This window comes from Pristiophorus japonicus, chromosome 7 (genome assembly GCF_044704955.1).
Source record: "Pristiophorus japonicus isolate sPriJap1 chromosome 7, sPriJap1.hap1, whole genome shotgun sequence".
Classification (NCBI taxonomy): Eukaryota; Metazoa; Chordata; class Chondrichthyes; family Pristiophoridae; genus Pristiophorus; species Pristiophorus japonicus.
Genome location: NC_091983.1, coordinates 102,577,870 through 102,599,454, shown reverse-complemented (window position 1 = coordinate 102,599,454; position 21,585 = coordinate 102,577,870). Strand labels below are relative to the sequence as shown.

At 41.5% G+C, this 21,585-nt stretch overlaps 1 protein-coding gene across 1 annotated transcript in view; it reads left to right on the top strand.

Moving 5' to 3' along the window:
- Positions 1-21,585, top strand: part of LOC139266821 (macoilin-like) — a 203,525-nt gene that overhangs the window by 153,675 nt on the left and 28,265 nt on the right. The window contains exons 7-8 of the mRNA XM_070884426.1: positions 7,893-8,071; positions 11,431-11,893. Coding sequence (XP_070740527.1) covers positions 7,893-8,071; positions 11,431-11,893 — 642 coding nt within the window. The remainder of the gene's footprint in view (positions 1-7,892; positions 8,072-11,430; positions 11,894-21,585) is intronic.

The following is a 21,585-nucleotide window of genomic DNA, read 5'->3' as shown; positions in this document are numbered from 1 at the left end:
TCACAGAAAAGGTTACTGCCAAGATAAAAGTTTCCGGGGTTGGGGGTAATATATTAGCATGGATGGAGGATTGGCTAACTAACAGAAAACAGAGAGTTGAGATAAATGGTTCATTCTTGGGTTGACAATCAGTAACTAGTGGGGTGCCACAGGGATCAGTGCTGGGACCCCAATTATTTACAATCTATATTAATGACTTGGATGAAGGGACTGAGTGTGATGTAGCCAAGTTTGCTGACGATACAAAGATGGGAGGAAAAGCAATGTGTGAGGAGGACACAAAAAACCTGCAAAAGGACATAGACAGGCTAAGTGAGTGGGCAAAAATTTGGCAGATGGCGTATAATGTTGGAAAGTGTGAGATTATGCACTTTGGCAGAAAAAATCAAAGAGCAAGTTATTATTTAAATAGAGAAAAATTGCAAAGTGCTGCAGTACAGCAGGACCTGGGGGTCCTGGTGCATGAAATACAAAAGATTAGTATGCAGGTACAGCAAGTGATCAGGAAGGCCAATGGAATCTTGGCCTTTATTGCAAAGGGGATGGAGTATAAAAGCAGGGAAGACTTGCTACAGTTATATAAGATATTGGTGAAGCCATACCTGGAATACTGCGTACAGTTTTGATTTCCATATTTAAGAAAGGGTATACTTGCTTTGGAGGCAGTTCAGAGAAGGTTCACTAGATTGATTCTAGAGATGAGGGGGTTGACTTATGAGGAAAGGTTGAGTAGGTTAGGCCTCTACTCATTGGAATTCAGAAGAATGAGAGGTGATCTTATCGAAACATATAAGATTATGAGGAGGCTTGACAAGGTGGATGCAGAGAGGATATTTCCACTGATAGGGGAGACTAGAACTCGGGGGCATAATCTTAGAATAAGGGGCGGCCCATTTAAAACTGAGATGAGGAATTTCTTCTCTCAGAGGGTTGTAAATCTGTGGAATTTGTTGCTTCAGAGAACTGTGGAAGCTGGGTCATTGAATAAACTTAAGACAGAGATAGACAGTTTCTTAACTGATAAGGGGATAAGGGGTTATGGAGAACGGGCAGGGAAGTGGACCTGATTCCATGATCGGATCAGCCATGATCGTATTAAAAGGCGGAGCAGGTTCGAGGGGCCAAATGGCATACATCTGCAACTATTTCTTATGTTCTTATGTTCTTATCTACATTTTAAAAATTTCCAACAACAATTAAAACCTGAAGAAATGAGACTCCACACTTGTAATAGTTACCTTTTATTGCCAGAGAGGTTGTTTGACAATAATTAATACTTATCACATTGTTAAAAGGGTACTTTGAGTGTAATGGACAAGACTTAACTTTCTGTGGTGAGTTTACAAAGTAATTACAAAGTATTTACAGTACAGAAACAGGCCATTCAGCCCAACAGATACATGGCGGTGCTTATGCTCCACTCGAGCCTCATCCCACCCTTCTTCATTTAACTCCATCAATATTTCCTTCGAGACCTTTCCCCCTTATGTACTTATCTAACTTCCTCTTGAATGGTTCTATGCTATTCGCCTCAACTACTCCCTGTGGTAATGGGTTCCACAGTTGAATCACTCTCTGGGTAAAGAAGTTGCTCCTGAATTCCCTTTTGGATTTATTATGATTATTTTATATTTATGGGCTGTAGTTCTGGTCTTGCCCGTAAGTAGAAACATCTTCTCTGCATCAACCCTATCAAATGCTTTCATAATCTTGAAGACCTCTATCAGGTCATCCCTCGGTCTTCTCTTTTCTAGCTAAAAGAGCCCCAGCCTGTTCAATCTTTCCTGATGGGTATAACCTCTCAGTTCTGGTATAATTCTCGTAAATCTTTTTTGCATCTTCTCCAGTGTCTCTATATCCTTTTTATAATATGGAGACCAGAACTGTGCACAGTACTCCAAGTATGGTCTAACCAAGGTTCTATACAAGTTTAACATAACTTTTCTTTTCAATTCTATCCCTCTAGAAATGAACCCCTGTGCTTTGTTTTTTTTTATGGCCTTATTAACCTATATTGCTATTTTTAGTGATTGGTGTATCTGAAGCCCCAGATCCTCTATTTTTCTACCCCATTTAGACACATATTTTCCAAGGTGTATGTGGCCTCCTTATTTTTCCTATCAAAATGTAATGCCTCACACTTATCTATATTGAAGTTACTTTGCCAATTACGTGCCTATTCTGTAGCTTTATTAATGTCGTTCCATATTTTTTGCAGTCCACTGTAATAACTACATGCCCCAATTTGGTGTCATCGGCAAATTTTGAAATTGTACTTCAGATTCCCGAGTCCAAATTGTTTATGTAACTAATGAACAACAGTGGTCCCAGCACTGATCGTTGTGGAACACTTCCCACCTTTTGCCAATCTGAGTAACTACCTTTAACCCCTACTCTCTGTTTTCTGTTTTGTAGCCAGCTTGCCATTATTTTGATACTTGTTCCCTGACTCCACATGCTCTGACCTTAATTATGTGTTTAATATGCAGTACCTTATCAAAGGCTTTTTTGAAATCCAAATATATGATGTCTGCTGCATTACCCTTATCTACATTTTTTATTACTTCTTCAAATAATTCAATACCGTTAGTCAGGTATGAACTTTCCATTTCGAATCTGTGCTGACTACTCTATTATATTTTCCAGTTCTAGATGTTTTTCTATTAATTTGATTAAGAATTCCATTATCCTTCCTATCTTCAATGGTAAGCTAATTGTTGTATAGTTCCCTATTATATCTCCCTTTTTATATATAGGAATCACATCAGCTGTCCACCAGTTCTCTGGCACAATTCCCTTTCCTAACAAATTTATTTATATATACATAATAATGCCTCTGCTATCTCTTCCCTAACTGCTTTTAATATGTGCAGATGCAATCCTTCTGGACCAGGGGTCTTAGCCTCTCTAAATTTGATTAGTTTGCCAATTATCTCCCCACTTTCTATCCTTTTTGATCTCTTCTTCTAATGTCATGTCCACCATGTTAGTTTCTCTGGTAAATACTGAAGCAAAGTAACTATTTACTATTTCTGCCATTTTTCTGTCATTACCTGTGAGTTTGCCATTATGCATTCCTTAGTGGCCCCATCCCTATCTTGATTTCTCTGTTGTTATTTATGTTTTTGTAGAATACTTTATTGTTTCTTTTTATATTCCAGGATAATTAAATTTTGTAGTTTCTCTTTGCATTCTGAATGGTTCTTTAGACTTCTTTCCTAACCTTTTCATATTCCCTTTTGTCATCCCCCCCCTTTACTGCCTATGTACTTAGTATTTGTTATTTCTTTAGTTTTAATTCTTTCCTTATTTCTTTATTCATCCATGGTATGTTATTGCTGGCTCATTTGTTCTTGCTATTTAGTGGGATATATTTCTCCTATATTGATCACTGTTTAAATGTTTACCACTCCTGTTCTATTTCTATGTTTGTCAGTAAAGTTTTCTAATCTATTTTCCCTAGTTCCATTCTCATTGTCCAATTCATTACTTTAGTCTTTATGTCCCTTTGTCATCTTTGGGCTAGAGTTTCCCATCAGCCTGCCAGCGCCTGATCGCCGCCCAAAAGACTGCTAAGACTGGGAAGATTATTGCCGGCGAAAACTTCCCCGCAAAAAATTTTAAAATCTGCCAAGCAAGAAATATGGGCCTTGCACTCCCATTCTGGGCGAAAAAGTGCAATTTAGGGTCAATTGGGCGGTTCGTAAACAAAATGGGAAAAAAATAAAAAAAATAAAAATTTATCCCAAGGCTGCAGGTTGGGCCAAACACCAGAAAAACAATAAAAATAATTTTTCAAAAAACATCAACTAAAAAAATCAAAAAAACATTACCAAAACACTTTAAAACTAAATCACCACAACACATTTTTTAATAATTAGTAAAAAAACAATTACTAACCTTTATCTTGAAGAGCTACTCACCTACTGCCCAGCTCTGCTGATCCTCACGAGATTTTTTAAAAAACTTACCTACGGGTCACTGCTGAGTCAAATATCGTGCCAGAGCGATCTCAGGACGGTGCATGCCAGTGGTCCGCTCCCCAGCGGTACCTCGAAACCACTGGCATAACTTGAGTAAGGAAATCTTCGCTCACCTGATTACCGCCCACAATGGCCAATACCGCTCTGAAACCGGGCAGTAAGCCATAGGAAATTCTAGCCCATAATCTTCACCCTTATTATGTTGTGATTGCTATTCCCTAGATGTTCCCCTACACTTATCTGTTCTGGTTCATTTCCAATTACTAGTACCAGCAGTGCTCCCTATATTGTTGGACTTTTTACACACTGATTTTAATTCATATTTACTGAGCAATTACAGCATCTTAACAACACCATTCAATGCATTTCAGTGGTGAGCAAATAATAACAGAAAATGGTGGAAAAACACAACAGGTCAGGCAGCATTTGTGGAGAGAGAAACAGAGTTATGTTTTAGGTCGCTGACCTTTTGCCATAATTCTGAAACATTAACTCTGTTTCTCTCGCCACAGATGCTGCCTGGCCTGCTGAATATTAGCAACATTTTCTGTATTTATTTCAGATTTCCAGCATCCGCAGCATTTTGTTTTTGTATCAATGGTGAGCAAATTCCTCTTCCTTTGCCTCAATTAATTTCTACCCCCATTTTAAGTCACTCCCCTCCATATCTGCTCCACCCACTGTATTTAAAAAAATGGAGCAACTTCAGAGCACAAGACAATTTCCTACATTTTTCTCAGACTGCCAAATTGAAACTGAGATGCAGCATTCTTTTTCAGGAATTTGAGGCCTGAATGAGATGGTGGATCTCAGGAGCACCAAGGGGTGGGAAAGGCAAAAACGAGACAAAATTCATTCAGCAAGTGACCCAGTACGCCACGTGCCAAAAATAACAATAGAAGCAGGCACTTACAAAAATTGAAGCCATCTTTACTATACCAGCATTACTATGTAACAGATAAATTGATATGAAGCTCCATAGATGAGTCTTATAATAGGGATTATTTAAAAAATGAATTGGCCTAAAACTATATTAATTACCTGAGACTCCAGCAGGGTAATTAATGACAACTTCTGCTACTTATCTTTACATTATACTTCCTGCTTAATGTTACCTTTGTCAATTAAAAATATTTAAATGCCTTTATAATTTGAGTTAAATTAAACTTAATGTCTGCTTTGAAAATAGATCTGTTTTAACACCATTTCTAAGATAACATTATCATGCTGCAGGCAGAATTAATCGAAGCCATCCAGTGGGTTAAATGAGGCATAACATGAGCCATTTAAAGATGATAGCAACATTTTGCTATCTTTTATTGCATACTTCACTTTGGTTTACACTATTGTGGTTTCAGATTCATGTCCCTGCAATACCTAATACTTCAATCTGAATATATTCTTCATACTCCATATAATTGACTCTAATCTTGCCTCAGCCGCAAATGCATGTTACATAGGCTACTGTATGAGATTCCCATATTTCTGAGCAGTTTAATCTACTCACATATGCTGAAAAATATTTTTGATCAGACTGATGTGACAGAAGCATCTACCTATCAACATACACATGTTGCTGTGAAAGATTGGGAAGAATACTAAGGGTAGGAATGACAGTGATTCATAACTGCAAGGAGAGCACAGCACATCTGTTGTTCTGAAGACCACTCAAAACAATGCTCTGTATTTTGAGGGGATGCTGTACTTAAAAGCATCTTTATATACGTGCAAGATTACTCATAAAGCAGTGATTTTGAAGCAACAGGCACTTGAGGCAATTTCTGAGAATCAGTATTAGAGGAACCTTTATTTTTTATTTATTTTATGTTCTTCAACAAGGTGAATATCATGGCTAGAAAATAGTTCTTTTCTGTCAGCATTAACATAAGAACATAAGAAATAGGAGCAGGAGTTGACCATTTGGCCCCTTGAGCCTGCTCCGCCATTTAATAAGATCATGGCTGATCTGATCTTGGGCTCAGCACGTGAACATACGAAAAAAAGGAATCGGTAAGCTTGTGCATTGCGCCTGACCTATCCTAGCACATTGTAACTTCTGCACACCGTTACTGCCATTCCCCAAACCCCCACCCACACAAACACACTCACACACCATGCAATCCCATGGGAGAGGCAAAAGAAAACTCCTGACATGCCTAAGTGCCATCAATTTATGTAAATGAACTGACCTTGCATTATCTAGTGAGGTCAGCTCATTTGTATGATGGCTGAAAGATTTACTCTGATTGCTGTTCGAAATGAAATTATAAATCTGTTTTTTTTGACTACTGATGACTTCTAGAAATAATGAATATAAGAACTGTCTCCACTATATTTGTGTCACTGACCGGTGGAAATCTTTCCCCATGAAACTGTATGTATTTTTAAAGAGTGAAATATATATCACAATAGATCACATTTTTAAACTAAAATAAATGATTTTCACTCTTATCATTAACATCTAGCTGGTGTGGAAGCACTTTCAGCACCAAATAGTTTGCCATCCACAATTTCTATTTAAAGGGGTAATCCACCTCTTATCCATATTTTAGTTATTTATTTTCCCTGTATTGATAACTATTATAGATGTGATCCATATATATCTCAGATTGGCTCCATTCAATAGCATGGAATTCAATACTTTCAATACTTTTAAGCATCTGAGCTGGGAAGTTCTAGCATCAGTTGAGTACACAGCTGTTCCTGGCTGGAACTAACTTTTTAAGAACATAAGAACATAAGAAATAGGAGCAGGAATAGGCCATAAGGCCCCTCGAGCATGCTCCGCCATTCAATAAGATCATGGCTGATCTGATCATGGACTCAGGTCCACTTCCCCACCCGCTGCCCATAAACCTTTATCCCCTTATCATTTAAGAAACTGTCTATTTCTGTCTTAAATTTATTCAACGTCCCAGCTTCCACAGCTCTCTCAGACAGCGAATTCCACAGATTTACAACCCTCTAAGAGAAGAAATTTCTCCTCATCTCTGTTTTAAATGGGCAACCCCTTATTCTAAGATCATGCCCTCTAGTTCTAGTCTCCCCCATCAGTGGAAACATTCTCTCTGCATCCACCTTGTTAAGCCCCCTCATAATCTTATATGTTTCGATAAGATCACCTCTCATTCTTCTGAACTCTTACGTTGTATCTATTTTGCTATATACATATCAATATAATGTATTACAAAAATCATACTTCTACACTCTTGTCAACTTTCACTTTATATATGCCTTTGTTGACACTTGTAATGGAATCTTGTCAGGCTGCCAGTGGTGATAGGACAATGCCACAGTTTAGCGTCTGTCAGCTCCTCAGTCTTTACTCCAGGGAAACTCCTGTGCTGCAAAAAACTTCACTTCTCTCTTTCCTAAATTGCTGTAAATTTTGTCAAAGTATATTATGGAAAATAAATAGCTACAGAATGAATGATTTTTAAAATGCAGACTAAATTATTTCTACACACCCGGAAATTATTCCTCTCCTAACCCCGCTTCACTTAAAAACTACACTCGGTTTTGAATCCTTTGTGTGCAATGCTGCAGGAGGTTGACTAGTACGATATACTTTCATTATATAGTTACCTATATTTCTTAGAAAATAAAGTGTTTAGAAATAAAATCTATAAGGTTTCAGCTTTATCAAAACAATACCTCTTCAGATTTTATTATTATAGATGCTAAGGTCCAACATTTATACTTCATTATGAAAAAAACGCTGAACTGGTCATTTATCTCATGGTACCGCGCTGTCTGCAAATTGGCTGTTACGTTTTCCTACATTACACTACAAAAGTAATTCTTTGGCCTTGAAATGGTTGGGATGTATTTTTGTCAAAGCTCTATGTAAATACAAGTTCTTTCTCTTCTCTTGCTTTCATTAAGTGACATTCCGTTTCTTTTTTTTAGTATTGGATATCCAGTGGTGTCTTTAGGTTTTGAAATTAAAAGTTACATTTGCTACAAAATTAAATTAAGGAAACAAAAAGAAGTTCAAAAACAGAATGAGTTCTTCATGCAACTTCTTCGGCAGGCCTTACCCTCAGAACAACAGCTACAAGCAAGACAGGACCGCAGCTTGGAAGAAGGTATTTGGAACAGATTTCCATTTCTCACTGATACTAGCTTAATCATTGCCATACATTTGTTCACATAAATCTATGCTTTTAATCCCCTATTCTTAAACAAATGGAGGATACATGTTGAGGCACCACAGGATATATTTATTTAACTGCTAAATGCAACATGCTAGAAGCTCTTCAACGTTTGCAGCACATGTCCCACCAAAAATTCTTATTACCCACCGGCTATAGATACTGGCAGGGGTTTTCTGTTTGTTTCTTTGTTTGTCAGCCTATGAACAACCACCCCAACCTCCCCCAATCTCAGCTGTGGAAGGGCGCAACAGGTCAAGAGAGTCAGGCAGGAGAGGACAGAATGTCAGATGAGCTGGGTAACAAGAAGCAATAGGACAAGTGTTGGCAGTTTGGGAGACCAATGGAAGAAGGTGGTGGATTGGGAATTGGCACACACAAACTTGAGTCTATTGAGGGTTCGACTGACATATTGACGAGTTTTTACCTGCTTAAACCACTGACTGACAGTAAGTTTAGAATATTGTTTTTTTTTCTCATCCTTTGCTGCACCCCCTGGACAGATCATCAATAGGCACATCCGACTATTTGAGAACCATGCAATATGAGGGGTATTTTCCGATTTTGTGCTCCCAAAGCGATGCATCACCCACATAGGCCGTGATTTTTCCGACCGGATCGGGAGCGAGGTGTGTGACTTCGGGTGTGTGCTGGAACCTTGCTCTTGGTTGCAGCCCACTCTGTCCAAGTTAGTTTACGTGCCTGGGGCTTGTTAAGCCCGCCCTGCGAGGTGCCCTGCCAATTAAAAGGAAGTGAGTCTAATGACATCATTTGATGATGCATGATCAGCCGATTTTCTTAAAGGGATCGTGCCCACATTGATTTTGACAGTTGTGTTGTCAGGGTTCTACAGCATTGAGCTGCTGCAAGCACTGACAAGCACTGCACAAAGGTGCATGGCTGCACACAGGCTTTCCAATCACTCCCTCCTGATGCTTATAGAGGGAGTCACAGCATGCAGAGAGGTTGTCTTCCCTTCCAATGGGCGGAAGAGAACTCCCCAGGACACCAATACAGTCTGGTTGCACATTAAACAGGCAGGTACAAGTAGGGATGTTGTCAGGAGATCCTGGCTGCAGTAGTGCAAACCTTTCAATGATCTCAGTAGATCACAAAATGTTACTGCAAAGCCACACTCAGCCTCATCCTGCTGTGCCATTCATCATATCCCCATTATTCTACCTTCTCTACACTACTCCTGTACATCCTTACTCACACCAACTTACCTCCACCCATCCTCCCTCTATCTACATTATCACATCCCCACCTCACTAGCCACCCCTCACACTCACCCTCATTCTTGTCCAATCATATCAACTACCAACACACAAGGATAGGCACTTGGGTCTTTTAGCCAAATATTCATGTAGAGTTTCTGCTAATGTGTTGTCAAACATTGAAATCTTTATTTTGAACAATCTGCATTCTTGGACAAATTTGTGTGCACCTTTGAAAGTGGCTTAGTGAGTCATAGTGAATGGTGAGACATAAGGGTAACCCCCCCGCCCCCACCCACCCTCCCCGCAATGACGATGAGTGTGAAAGGAATGGCTTGTGCATTGCAGGGATGCTTTATGGTGTTGGTGTGGGGGTGATTCCAACCTGGCACATCATGTGGCAGCCAGGGTGTACAGCGTCAAGTGAAGTAAATCTGGCCACGATGAGGCCATCCCTGTCCCTGGCAGCAATGTGGTCGGGTGCTGATGTCCTGTGTCCTGTGTAGCATCAGGTGATTGTGGAGAAGGTTGGTGTTGTTGCTGATGCTGGTGTTGGGGCTGATTGTGGTGAGATTCTGAGGACCAACATGAGATTTTTTTCAAGGGCACCAATGCTGATGGAATTGATGGCAGCTGAAGTTGAGATGACAGAAGTGATCTGTCAGTGGTGAGAGAGTTGCTCCAAGGCGGTGACAGTGGATAGAGAGTTCACTGCAAACACTTCAAACCTCCATAAAGCTGAAAAGTGTATTCCAAATCCTGAAGGCTCCAGCTTCTTGATTGGAAATTGAACAGCTTTTATACCACTTCTGCAACTGTCAACTAATCAAACCAACCCAGAGTTGTTGAGAACCCAATACACTAACCTGACATGGTACCCGAGGGATGGGACCCTCGTAAAAAACATGGAAAAATCCTTTGGACCTAGTGAAATTCTGCTAAAATAGCTTTATGCAGCTTCTTAACGAGCAGAATTGCCTGACACATCGCTTAGTGCCAGGTCTGGCATTTTGGAAATTCACAAGGAGGCAGGTTCAGGGCGGATTCCGCCCCACTGTCAATCACGGACATTTTGGCAGCGGGCCCGCCTCCAAACTCGCACTCACAGAGCTGGTAAGATTTCAACCTGAGAGTGTCAATTAGAAATTCTGGTGCATGCTACGTATGATATTCTGACTGATTTGGGTGGGAAATTGTGCACAATGCACACCGAGATTCTGAATATTCCGCTCTTGATGGGTGAAACTCTCATCCAGGAGAGGAAAGTAATGTCAACTTTCTCCAAATCTGGTCTAAAATGTTAACATTGCATTGGAGAGCCGAGGTGCATTCTTCCATAGCCTGTCTGCACTGAGATTCATTCTTGAAACAGGAAACTAAATAACACATTGATCCTTGCAAAGGTGATATCATTCATGGGAAAAATATACCCATTTTGAACCTGCATATATATGCTTTGTCCTTTCACAAATGCTCTACTGATGTAGTTTCATGCACACTTGGTAAGACCTCACTGATCCTCCATGTTAGAATAAATGGTACACACATAGCAGAAGGAAGCATCCACTTTTCCCCATAAGCCATGAAGGATTCGCTGAATATACATCTACCATGAAGCAACACATCCCTCCGCCATATCTGAGCAACCAACTATCAGAGACCTGCTAACCCTAACCCTCCAAGCAGAAATCTCCTCATCCTTCCCACTAGAATAAAAAGAATTTAACACAAAAAGAATGTTTAGAGCAAGAACCCCAGTACATGTCACTTTATGTTAAGGGACAATCATCTTCATATCGAAATTGTTCTGAATTGGAATTTTATTTTATCTTTATTCAAAGAGGCCCAGTATAGACTAGTTTATTGTTTCAATTTCGCACTCGAAACCATCAGCAGTTGTAAGGAAAAAAGATAGGTAACCATTTTAAGTATGGATCCTTCTTCAAAACACCTCCTTTTGAAGGACGGATATGCAAAACATTAATCTGCCCTTTCCCCTTACAGATGCTGACAGACCTGATGTATAGTCCCAGCATTCCCCTTTTATGCTACAAAATGTTTTTTTGTTTGCTTTAGCATTTAAAGGGCTTCCGATGTGCTCTCAATACCAGCATGCAACTAGAGTCATTGCAATCGGGAAGAAATACACTTTAGCCTTACCGGAACTAGAATTTAAAGAAAAAGGCAAAGAGAAAGAGAAAGAAGTCCCAAAACAAGCTCTTACAGCTAGTAACTGTTTACAAGCAGCTGACTCTAGAATGAGTGAAACAGAATGTGTGGAAAACCACTTCAACAAGACTACGGACTACGAGTCATTTGGAAGTACAGAAAATCTACCCCATGATGATTTATGTGCCGAAACCTCAAAAGTCTGCAAGCATATATCACCAAAGGCACATGGTACATCAAATGGCAATGTGATCTTTGCCAAGAATGAGAAGAAGCAAAAGTGCTCAGGCAAGAACACAAGCACACGCAAAGGGATCTTTGAGAATGGCTCTTTGAATCATCAAAACAGCAAACCAGAGGCTGTGCTACGGTAAGATGTCCATGTTTTGGCTAGGGTCCTAAACCTTAAATGCAGAAATGTGCATAGTTAAATGTTAGTGAGGTGAACTTGGCTAAAAAAGGTAACTGACAAAACATTTGGTCAAGAGTCTAATTCAGCCATTATAAATCAAATTAATCTGTCAACTTGTGTCATTAACAAGATTAACAACATTACTTTCAATATATGACATTTGCGTCTTTTTGAAAATTTACAAATTAAAAAAAATTCCTGAATCTAATCTTTAACTGAAATTGAAATTCTGTGATATGTAAAAAAAGTCCATATAAACATTTAATGCTGTCTAGCCCCAAGATCATTGAAATCAATAGGTTCCGCTGTAGTGGTAACGCCTGCCGTTGTTACTTCCTCCTGAGGTAGCACTGTAACCTCTAAAAACTAATAAAACAAGAACACCTGTTCTTCTTACTTGACCAAGAGGTGACACTGTATCAGTCAAAATGGTCATAGAGCTATTGAAAGAAGATTTTATTTGTTTCAATGAGAAGACGCCCATTGTACCTTAATTTTGCATCGGGGTCCAGCAACCTATGATTTGGCACAGTAACGCAGCCTGACATGTTTCAAAAGCAAAATACTGCGGACACTGGAAATCTGAACTAAAAACAGAAAATGCTGGAAATGCTCAGGTCAGGCAGTGTCTGGAGAGAGAAACAGAATTAACGTTTCAGGTCGATGACCCTTCGACAGACGCTGCCTGACTTGATAAGTATTTCCAGCTTATTTTATTTTAATTTTATATCTGTTTTAGGTGTGCGGGCTGCTCGCTCATTTACAGCCCCACCTATATATAGCACCAGGCAGGCCTTAGCACCAATTGGATAGCTGAGGTGCCCCCCACCCACTTATGGTTTTAAACACCTGGCTGCTCAATTTTCAGGTGCAAAATGGACAGTCATGAGTTGAATTTCTCTCGCTAGCTTTTCTTCAATGAAACAGCTTTATTTGTTATTTATCAATTTGTACAAATTTTAACCATGATGGTTGCAAAATAAACACATTTCAATCAGTATTAATATTTTACATAATGCAAATTATTGGTTACATGGCTGAGCATAAAGTTTGCCATCTCTGGTTGGATTTATTGCTGGAGGTTGATCATGTGATGCTTGGTCATAACTCCATTATCTGGCATTTTATCTGGACACATAATAATTTGTTTTGTTCTGCGGTGCCAGCCACTCTTTCTTGTTTCACCGACAAGTGGGCAATCTTTGATAGGAAACAACAATCAAGATATCTGAGGTTTTAAAGAAAACATTTATACTGCTGACTTTGTTACTGGAGTAGTATCCTATGCAACTTGGTAAATTCTGCAGAAATTGCACTCTCTCTCATTCTGGCAAGGAACAGACCTGCATTTTACTGGGAGCTAAATCTGAACTATTTAGATAACATCACAGACTTATTTACAGAGTAAAGGTGAAGATGACATCTGAACCATAGCACCATGACCTAGTCACCTCAGAATAGTGTGGGGCCACGCGCTCAATGTATTAACAGACATATAAAGCTTGAACCGTGCATTAATATTAATACATACAAACTGAGTCCAGGTGCACAGTAGGAAAAAAGCTATGTGCAACGGCAATACAAGGTGTGTAGACATTTGTTAGAATTTAAAAAAATGTTACACATTATAACTATGCTGAGTAATTAACCAATTATGTATTTGCTCATTCGTAATTTTCAGCCACAACAAAAGCCACTCGCATTTAAAAAAGGATTTGCCTTTTTGCACAAATATACATATACATGCAAGTCAGACGGGTTCTTCCAGAACTGACAGTTTGGGCTATCGAAGGCACACAGGCACAAACCGGAACATATTGTGCTTTACTCCCGGGTTATCAGCAGCAGCACTCGGGAGATCGATTATCTATTCTGGAGACTCCCATGTTGTTAACCCTCCTGAGTAGGGAAAATTTTTCATTGAAGCTTTTTCAGTCAAGTGCTATAGTTCTCACAAGATTGCCATATCAATGCTGATAATGTAAACATGCAGCTTTAATAACCATTTACATGGTATTGGGACAACTGAAGTATTATTTAGTTTCAACTTGTTCTGCAGTTCATCTGTCATAAATAAAAGTTTCATCAGAATTGAGTTCTTTGGGGAGAAATTGGCCTCCTTTGCGCCTCCTGTTAGCGCCTCCAGGGGGCAATAATGGCCGCTAATGGCTTACTGATTGGGCATGATGAAATTACTGATGCCTGCAAAATTGGATGGTAGATTAACACTGGCGTTAAAACTTACTGCCTCGATCTCCTGCGCCCCGTAGATCATGACATTATCCTGTGCGCAGCGCCCCATTATCGACCCGGATCTTCGCTTCTGCCCCCTGCAGCATCACTGGGTGTCAACAACAGCAGCTGCAGGAGGCGTTGTGAGCTTGGCCGGCCGCTTAGGGAATGGTAATTAAAAGCATTGGTGGTCAGGAAGGCCAACATTTTATCACCCCAGTGTGCTGTTTTTTGAATTATTTCAATCCCGCGATTGATCAGCCCTGCACTCTCTCAGATCAGTGCTTGGGGCTGCTCATCGTGGATCGCAGGTGTCGTCACTGACAATTCTCAGGACATTGTGCAGCGCTCTGCCGCTACCGCTCCTCTTACTCTGTTTAACACTCCAAGAGAAGTGGTAGTGCTTGATTTAACACTCCACTTCCCTCTTGGAACGCTAAACCGGAAGTTCACATCGGATTCGCTTGTCAAGTGCCCACCAATACTTTTGCATTCCCGCAAAAGTTAGCGCCCCAAATGGTGCGCTATGCAATTTCTAGTCCCTTATATTTAAACTTACACAGAGCTGAGGCTTTTTATTGTTGTGCAGATCAAAACAAATGTATTGAAATTAGCACAAATCTAAAGTAATTTATAGAGTTATTAATAACTGAAGTTGTCACTTGCTGAGGCAAACAATGACTCTTGGAATCCATACAAAGCAATAACACACAGCAAAGTGGACAAAAGGGAAACGGCAGGGATTATTCTGAACAAATGGGTGTGCATCAACCTAAAAGTGAAAGTATTGCTCAGGAGTAAGGTTAAAACACCCTCCAGGAAGCCACCTCAGACTAGTTTCGAGTTTGCAACAAATCCAGTATAAATCCAGTCTTAGTTCAGAAGACTAATGATCTTGATTGTCAAAGTATGTGCAACACAACTCACTGCATTCACATGAGATTATAAGCAGCAAGTTATGCTGCTCCCAAAATATAAAGAAGGTCATCATTATTGGACCGAAAATTACGGTCGGATGCCTCTGACCGAAAATTTTTTTACAAACGTACCTGGTGGTCCGGGAGGATCAAACACTTCCGGTCCGAGGCCTATATGCGGAGTGCAGCGCAGATTCCCACGCATCCCAGGAACGTAAGCACAACCCGTGATCACATGGGCCTGGACTACCAATGAACATGGAGTATTCTCATTGATAATAATAGTGCGTTCCGTTTATACGAGCTCCCATTACTATCAATAAGAATATCCCCAAAAACACAGAAACACAACGCAATAAATTAAAAATACACCTCACATATTTAAAATTAATTGAAATTGAATTAAATTAAATGTTTTAGGAAAACATTTATTTTTTTGAAAATTAAAAAAAATGTTTTAATAGGGTTAAAAATAAACTTACCTTAAGAGATAGGGTTTTAATATAAAAATTAGTGATAACATTTAATTTTTCTATCTTTTGAAACTCTTACGCTGGTAAAAGCAGGCCTTGCGCCTGCTTTTACCAGGTGTAAGAGTTTTAAGGACATTTTCTGGCAGATAGCCCAAATCTCCGCCCGTGAATGCCCTTCTCCCGGGAATACGTTAGAACTGTCAAAAGAAACGTTGACAGTTTGCAAGTGCCGGATTTCGGCACATGCGCTTTGCGCGCCTAAACCTGGAACTTGCGATACCTCTTCGGGCCTGTGCACACATTGCACACATCCGGAGAGGCCGCAATTTCAGGGCCATTGTTTACCTCTTCTTCCAAACTATTATTTATAAATAAGAATGCAATGATAAAAGACTGACTAATGTAAATGCTACCTTCTAATTTATTGAAAGTGGCCCAAAGAGCTGTTTCATAACATCAATTGAATATAACATAATGCAGAGCTATTTGTGGCTTAGCAACATGTTACAGCAATGGCTCACATCGAACCAGAACTGCAATAATCATAATATTTCTGATATGTATATATTTACAGCTTATCAGAGATATTCAACCTGTACTTTATGTCCTTTGTGACTTCTCTGAAGCCTAATTTACAATTTGAATATTTCCACGAAAGATAAATACTATGGGCTTGAAATTCGGTTTTCAGCAAAAACGGTATTTTTTTCACCAAAATTACCTCTTTCACTTCGCTACCACTAGTAGGCTGTAAATTCAACCTTCAATTTGCGCAGCGGTAAAAATCGACGTTGCACAAGGATTCGTACCGCAAACCACGATCCCCACCAACTTTAGTCCGAGGCTGATAACGCTACGAGAGAAGCCTTGGGGGGGGGAAAAACACAAAAGAAAATTGGAAAAAAACAAAACAAAAAATTTACAAAATTTCACAAGACATTTATCTATCGACTCACTGAAAAAGAATTTAAAAATAAAAACTTTAATTTACCTTTTTTGTAGGTCTTCATACTTACTGCTGCTGGCAGGGCTGCACGACAGGTTTTATCCTGTCGTTATTCTGAGCATTGAATACGGGTACAGAGAGACCCAAATTTTTGGCGAAAACACTATTTCGGGTCTTGCACGACGGCGCTCCTCTCCCCATCGGTAGGTGGAAAGCACTGCCGCAAAACGTCACCAAATTTCCTGCCGACCGGGTTTTCGCTAAAAAGGGTGAAAGATCGCCAAAAACCTGGTCATAAAATCGCTGAATTTCTAGTCCATTATGGCCCTGAAAATCCATGGGGCTGTGATCCTTGCAGTTACAATGGGATTACATCCATTAAAATAATTATAGATGAGGAAGGCCAGTTAGCCCATCTTAATTCACCCATCCAGAGAGATCGTAAGGTTCCCCCATTGTAGCATCCAATTGCTTTTCAAATGGTTATAGGATTTTTGCCTCCAATACTCTATCTAGAAATGCACTCCACTCGTTGATCACTCTTTGTGTGAAAAAGGCTTTCCAAATATCAGTTCTAAAATTACATTTTACTAGTTTGAACCTGTGTCCCCTAGTTCTGAATGAAATGTAATATTTGAGGTTAACATTTTCTACACCCTTAACAATTTTATAAACCTCTATAAGACCACCTCTAAAATGTATTTTCAGACTGAAAGGCGCCAGTCTATCCCCATCACTCTGACCCTGACACTAGGGATCAGTATGGTGGCTCTTCTCTTCAATGCCTTGAAAGTCTCTCTTGTTTCTTGGTGATCAGACTGGATGTTGTATTCAAGGTGCAATCTGACCAGAGCACAATACAGTTTGCTCATTACCTCCTGTGACTTATTATCTTTTTTGGCTATATGGTTCAACATCCTATTAGTTTGTTGATTGTTTTGCTACATTGGTTAGACATGTTTACTGTTCAGTTGACTAAGACTGCTAGGTCTTTTTCAACTTTACCTGTAGTAATTTCAGCAATATTCATGGAGTATGCATGCAATTTATTTTTCCTTTCTTTGGGCTCAAGTTTCGGCCTGAGTTGCTCCTATATTTTTGGAGCAACTAGTTTAGAATGGAGTATCTTAGAAATTGCAACTTTCGGCATTTAGTTTGCTCCAGTTCTAGTGAGTTAGAATAGTTTCGTTTTAGAACAGTTTTTTTTTTCAAAAGGGAGTGTTACCAGCCACTTACGCCTGTTTTGCAAGTTTAGGCAACGAAAACTTACTCGAAACTAACGTAGAATGGAGTAAGTGTAGATTTTGTACACTCAGAAAAATCTTGCCTACACTTATAAATCAGGCGTAGGGAACGAGAGATGGGGGGGGGGAGGGAAGTTTACAAACATTAAACACTTCACTTTTACAAATAAAGAGCCATCATCAATAATAAATGATAAATAAATCAATAAATCAACCAATAAATCAATAAAAAAATAAAAAAATAAAAAATAAAAAAAAAATAAAAAATAAATCAATAAATAAAACATTAAGTTTCTACTCACCTACTGCAGCACCAGGAGCCCTCCAACAGCATGCTGGGATGCCCCCTCCCCCCCCCCCACCCCAGTGTCTCTCTCTCTGTCTCTGTCAGTGTCTCTGTCTCTGTCAGTGTCTTTCTCTGTTTCTGACAGCGAGGGGTGGGGCGAGTGGGGGGGGGGGAGGGAGGGGGGAGAGGAGGGGAAGGGAGGGGGCAGATGAGGGGCAGTGAGAGGGGAGAGAGGAGGGGCGGTGGGAGGAGGGAGAGGAGCGGGGAGAGAGGGGGAGAGGAGGGAGGGGAGAGGAGGAGGGAGAGGAGGGGGAGGGAGGGGGCAGAGGAGGGGGGAGGGAGGGGGAGGGAAGTTTACAAACATTAAACACTTCACTTTTACAAATAAAGAGCCATCATCAATAATAAATGATAAATAAATCAATAAATCAACCAAGCAGAGGTGAGGGGAGGGAGGGGGGAGAGAAGGGGGGAGGAAGGGGAAGGGCTCATCAGAAGTGGGGGGAAGGGCTGAACGGGAAGAGGAGGGGGCAGCTGAATGGGAGGGAGGGTGGCTGAATGGGAGGATGGGAGGGGGGAGGCTGAACGGGAAGGAATGGGGTGGAGGTTGAATGGGAGGGAGGGGGTGGAGGCTGAACGGGAGGGAGGGGGGTAGGCGGCTGAACGGGAGGGAGGGAGGATGAATGGGAGGTAGGGGGGGAGCTGAACGGGAGGGCGGGAGGAGGAGGGAGGCAGAACAGGAGGGAGGGGGGAGGCTGAACGGAAGGGAAGGGGGAGGCGGCTGAACGGGAGGGGGGGAGGATGAATGGGAGGTGGGGGGGAGGCTGAACGGGAGGGAGTGGGGGGAGGATGAAAGGGAGGGGAGCTGAACGGGAGGGAGGGAGGGGGGAGGCTGAACGGGAGGGAAGGGGGTGGAGGCTGAATGGGAGGGAGGGGGGGAGGCTGAACGGAAGGGAGGGGGGAGGCGGCTGAACGGGAGGGGGTAGAATGAATGGGAGGTGGGGGGGGGCTGAACGGGAGGGAGTGGGGGGGAGGGGAATGAAAGGGAGGGAGTAGGAGGGGAGCTGAACGGGAGGAAGGGATGGGGGGGAGCTGAAAGGGAGGGAAGCCCGAATCCCGATCTTCAATGCCCAGGGAGCTCATTCGGCCAGGGCTAGGGATGGCGTTCTCTGGGCCCCTCCCACACAGCCTGCACAGATTCAGGCTGCGAGAAGCTACTGCACATGCGCGCACACTCTAGCATGCATGTGCAGAGGTCCCGGCACTGTTTTCTGCGCCAGGACCTGGCTCCACACTCCATGCGTTCCGCCTCGCTGCGCCAAGGGCCTGGATCGACCAGACTGTTGGGAGAATACAAAGGTAAATAACAGGTGCCGTTTCTGTTCCTCAAAGTTGGCGCACCCTGGGGGAAAACTTGGGCCCTATGTAGGTAAGTAATGCTTGAGCTCTATACAACACTAGTTAGGCCCCAGCTTGAGTACTGTATGCAGTTCTGGTCACCACATTACAGGAAGGATGTGATTGCACTAGAGAGGGAGTAGAGGAAATTTACAAGGATGTTACCAGGACTGGATAACTTTAGCTATGAGGAAAGATTGGTTAGGCTGGGATTGTTTTCCTTGGAACAGAGGAGGCTGAGGGGAGATTTCATTGAGATGTATAAAATTATGAGGGGCCTAGATAAAGTGGATAGGAAAGACTTATTTTCCTTAGCAGAGGGGTCAATAACCAGGGGGCATAGATTTAAAGTATTGGTGGAAGGATTAGAGGGGAGATGAGGAACCATTTCTTCATCCAGAGGGTGATGGGAGTCTGGAACTCACTGCCTGAAAGGGTGGTAGAGGCATACACCCTTGTCACATTTAAAAGGTACTTGGATGTGCACTTAAAGAGCCATAACCTATAGTTCTACGGACTTGTGCTGGAAGGTGGGATTAGGCTGGGTAACTCTTTTATGACTGGCACGGACATGATGGGCCAGATGGTCTCCTTCTATGTCATAATTTTCTATGATTTACACTTGTCTGCATTAACTTCCATCTACGAGTATTTTGTTCAACGCATTCTATACTTTCTCTGCCGATTGCATTGCCCCACCTAGTTGATATCATTTAAAAATATGACCACTTTACATTGAGTTTCTGAATCCAGGTTATTTATTTAAATTGAAACCAATAGTAGTTCCAGCACCAGGCCCTGAGGTAGCCCACTGAGGACTTCCCCAACTCTGATATAACTCCTCTAAGGAGTACTTATTGTTTCCTACCCTTCAGCCAATTTGTTATCCATTCCCAGGTCTTTCCCTGAATTCCCACAGCTTTGAGTTTAATTAACAGCCTTCCATGTGGAACTTTACCGAAAACCTTTTGGAAGTTGAGGTACACCATTTCATAGGGCTTCCCACAGTCTATTCGGGTTGCACTTCCTCAAAGAAGTCAGAGAGATTGGTCAGGCAGTGTCTATTTTGTCACCTTTTTTGAATATGGGTAATACCACTGGCTGGAGTCATACCTAGCACAAAGGAAGATGGTTGTGGTTGTTGGACATCAATCATCACAGACCCAGGTCATGGCTGCAGGAATTCCTTAGGGCAGTGTCCTAGGCCCAACCATCTTCAGCTGCTTCATCAACGACCTTCCCTCCAACATAAGGTCAGAAGTGGGGATGTTCGCTGATGATTGCACAGTGTTCAGTTCCATTCGCAACTCCTCAGATAATGGAGTAGTCCATGCCCACATGCAGCAGGACCTGGACAACAGCCAGGTTTGGGCTGATAAGTGGCAAGTAACATTCGCGCCACACAAGTACCAGGCAATGACCATCTCCAACAGGGACAGTTTTAACACCTCCCCATGATATTCAATGGCACTACCATCATTGAATCCCCCACCATCAACATCCTGGGGGTCACCATTGACCAGAAACTTATCTGGACCAGCCACATAAATACTATGGCTACAAGAGCAGGTCAGAGGCTGGGTATTCTGTGGTGAGTGTCTCACCTCCTGACTTCCCACAGCCTTTCCACCACCTACAAGGCACAAGTCAGGGGTGTGATGGAATACTCTCCACTTGTCTGGATACATAAGAACATAAGAACATAAGAATTAGGAACAGGAGTAGGCCATCTAGCCCCTCGAGCCTGCTCCGCCATTCAACAAGATCATGGCTGATCTGGCCATGGACTCAGCTCCACTTACCCGCCCGCTCCCCGTAACCCTTAATTCCCTTATTGGTTAAAAATCTATCTATCTGTGATTTGAATACATTCAATGAGCTAGCCTCAACTGCTTCCTTGGGCAGAGAATTCCACAGATTCACAACCCTCTGGGAGAAGAAATTCCTTCTCAACTCGGTTTTAAATTGGCTTCCCCGTATTTTGAGGCTGTGCCCCTTAGTTCTAGTCTCCCCGACCAGTGAAAAAAACCTCTCCGCCTCTATCTTGTCTATCCCTTTCATTATTTTAAATGTTTCTATAAGATCCCCCCTCATCCTTCTGAACTCCAACGAGTAAAGACCCAGTCTACTCAAACTATAATCATAAGTTAACCC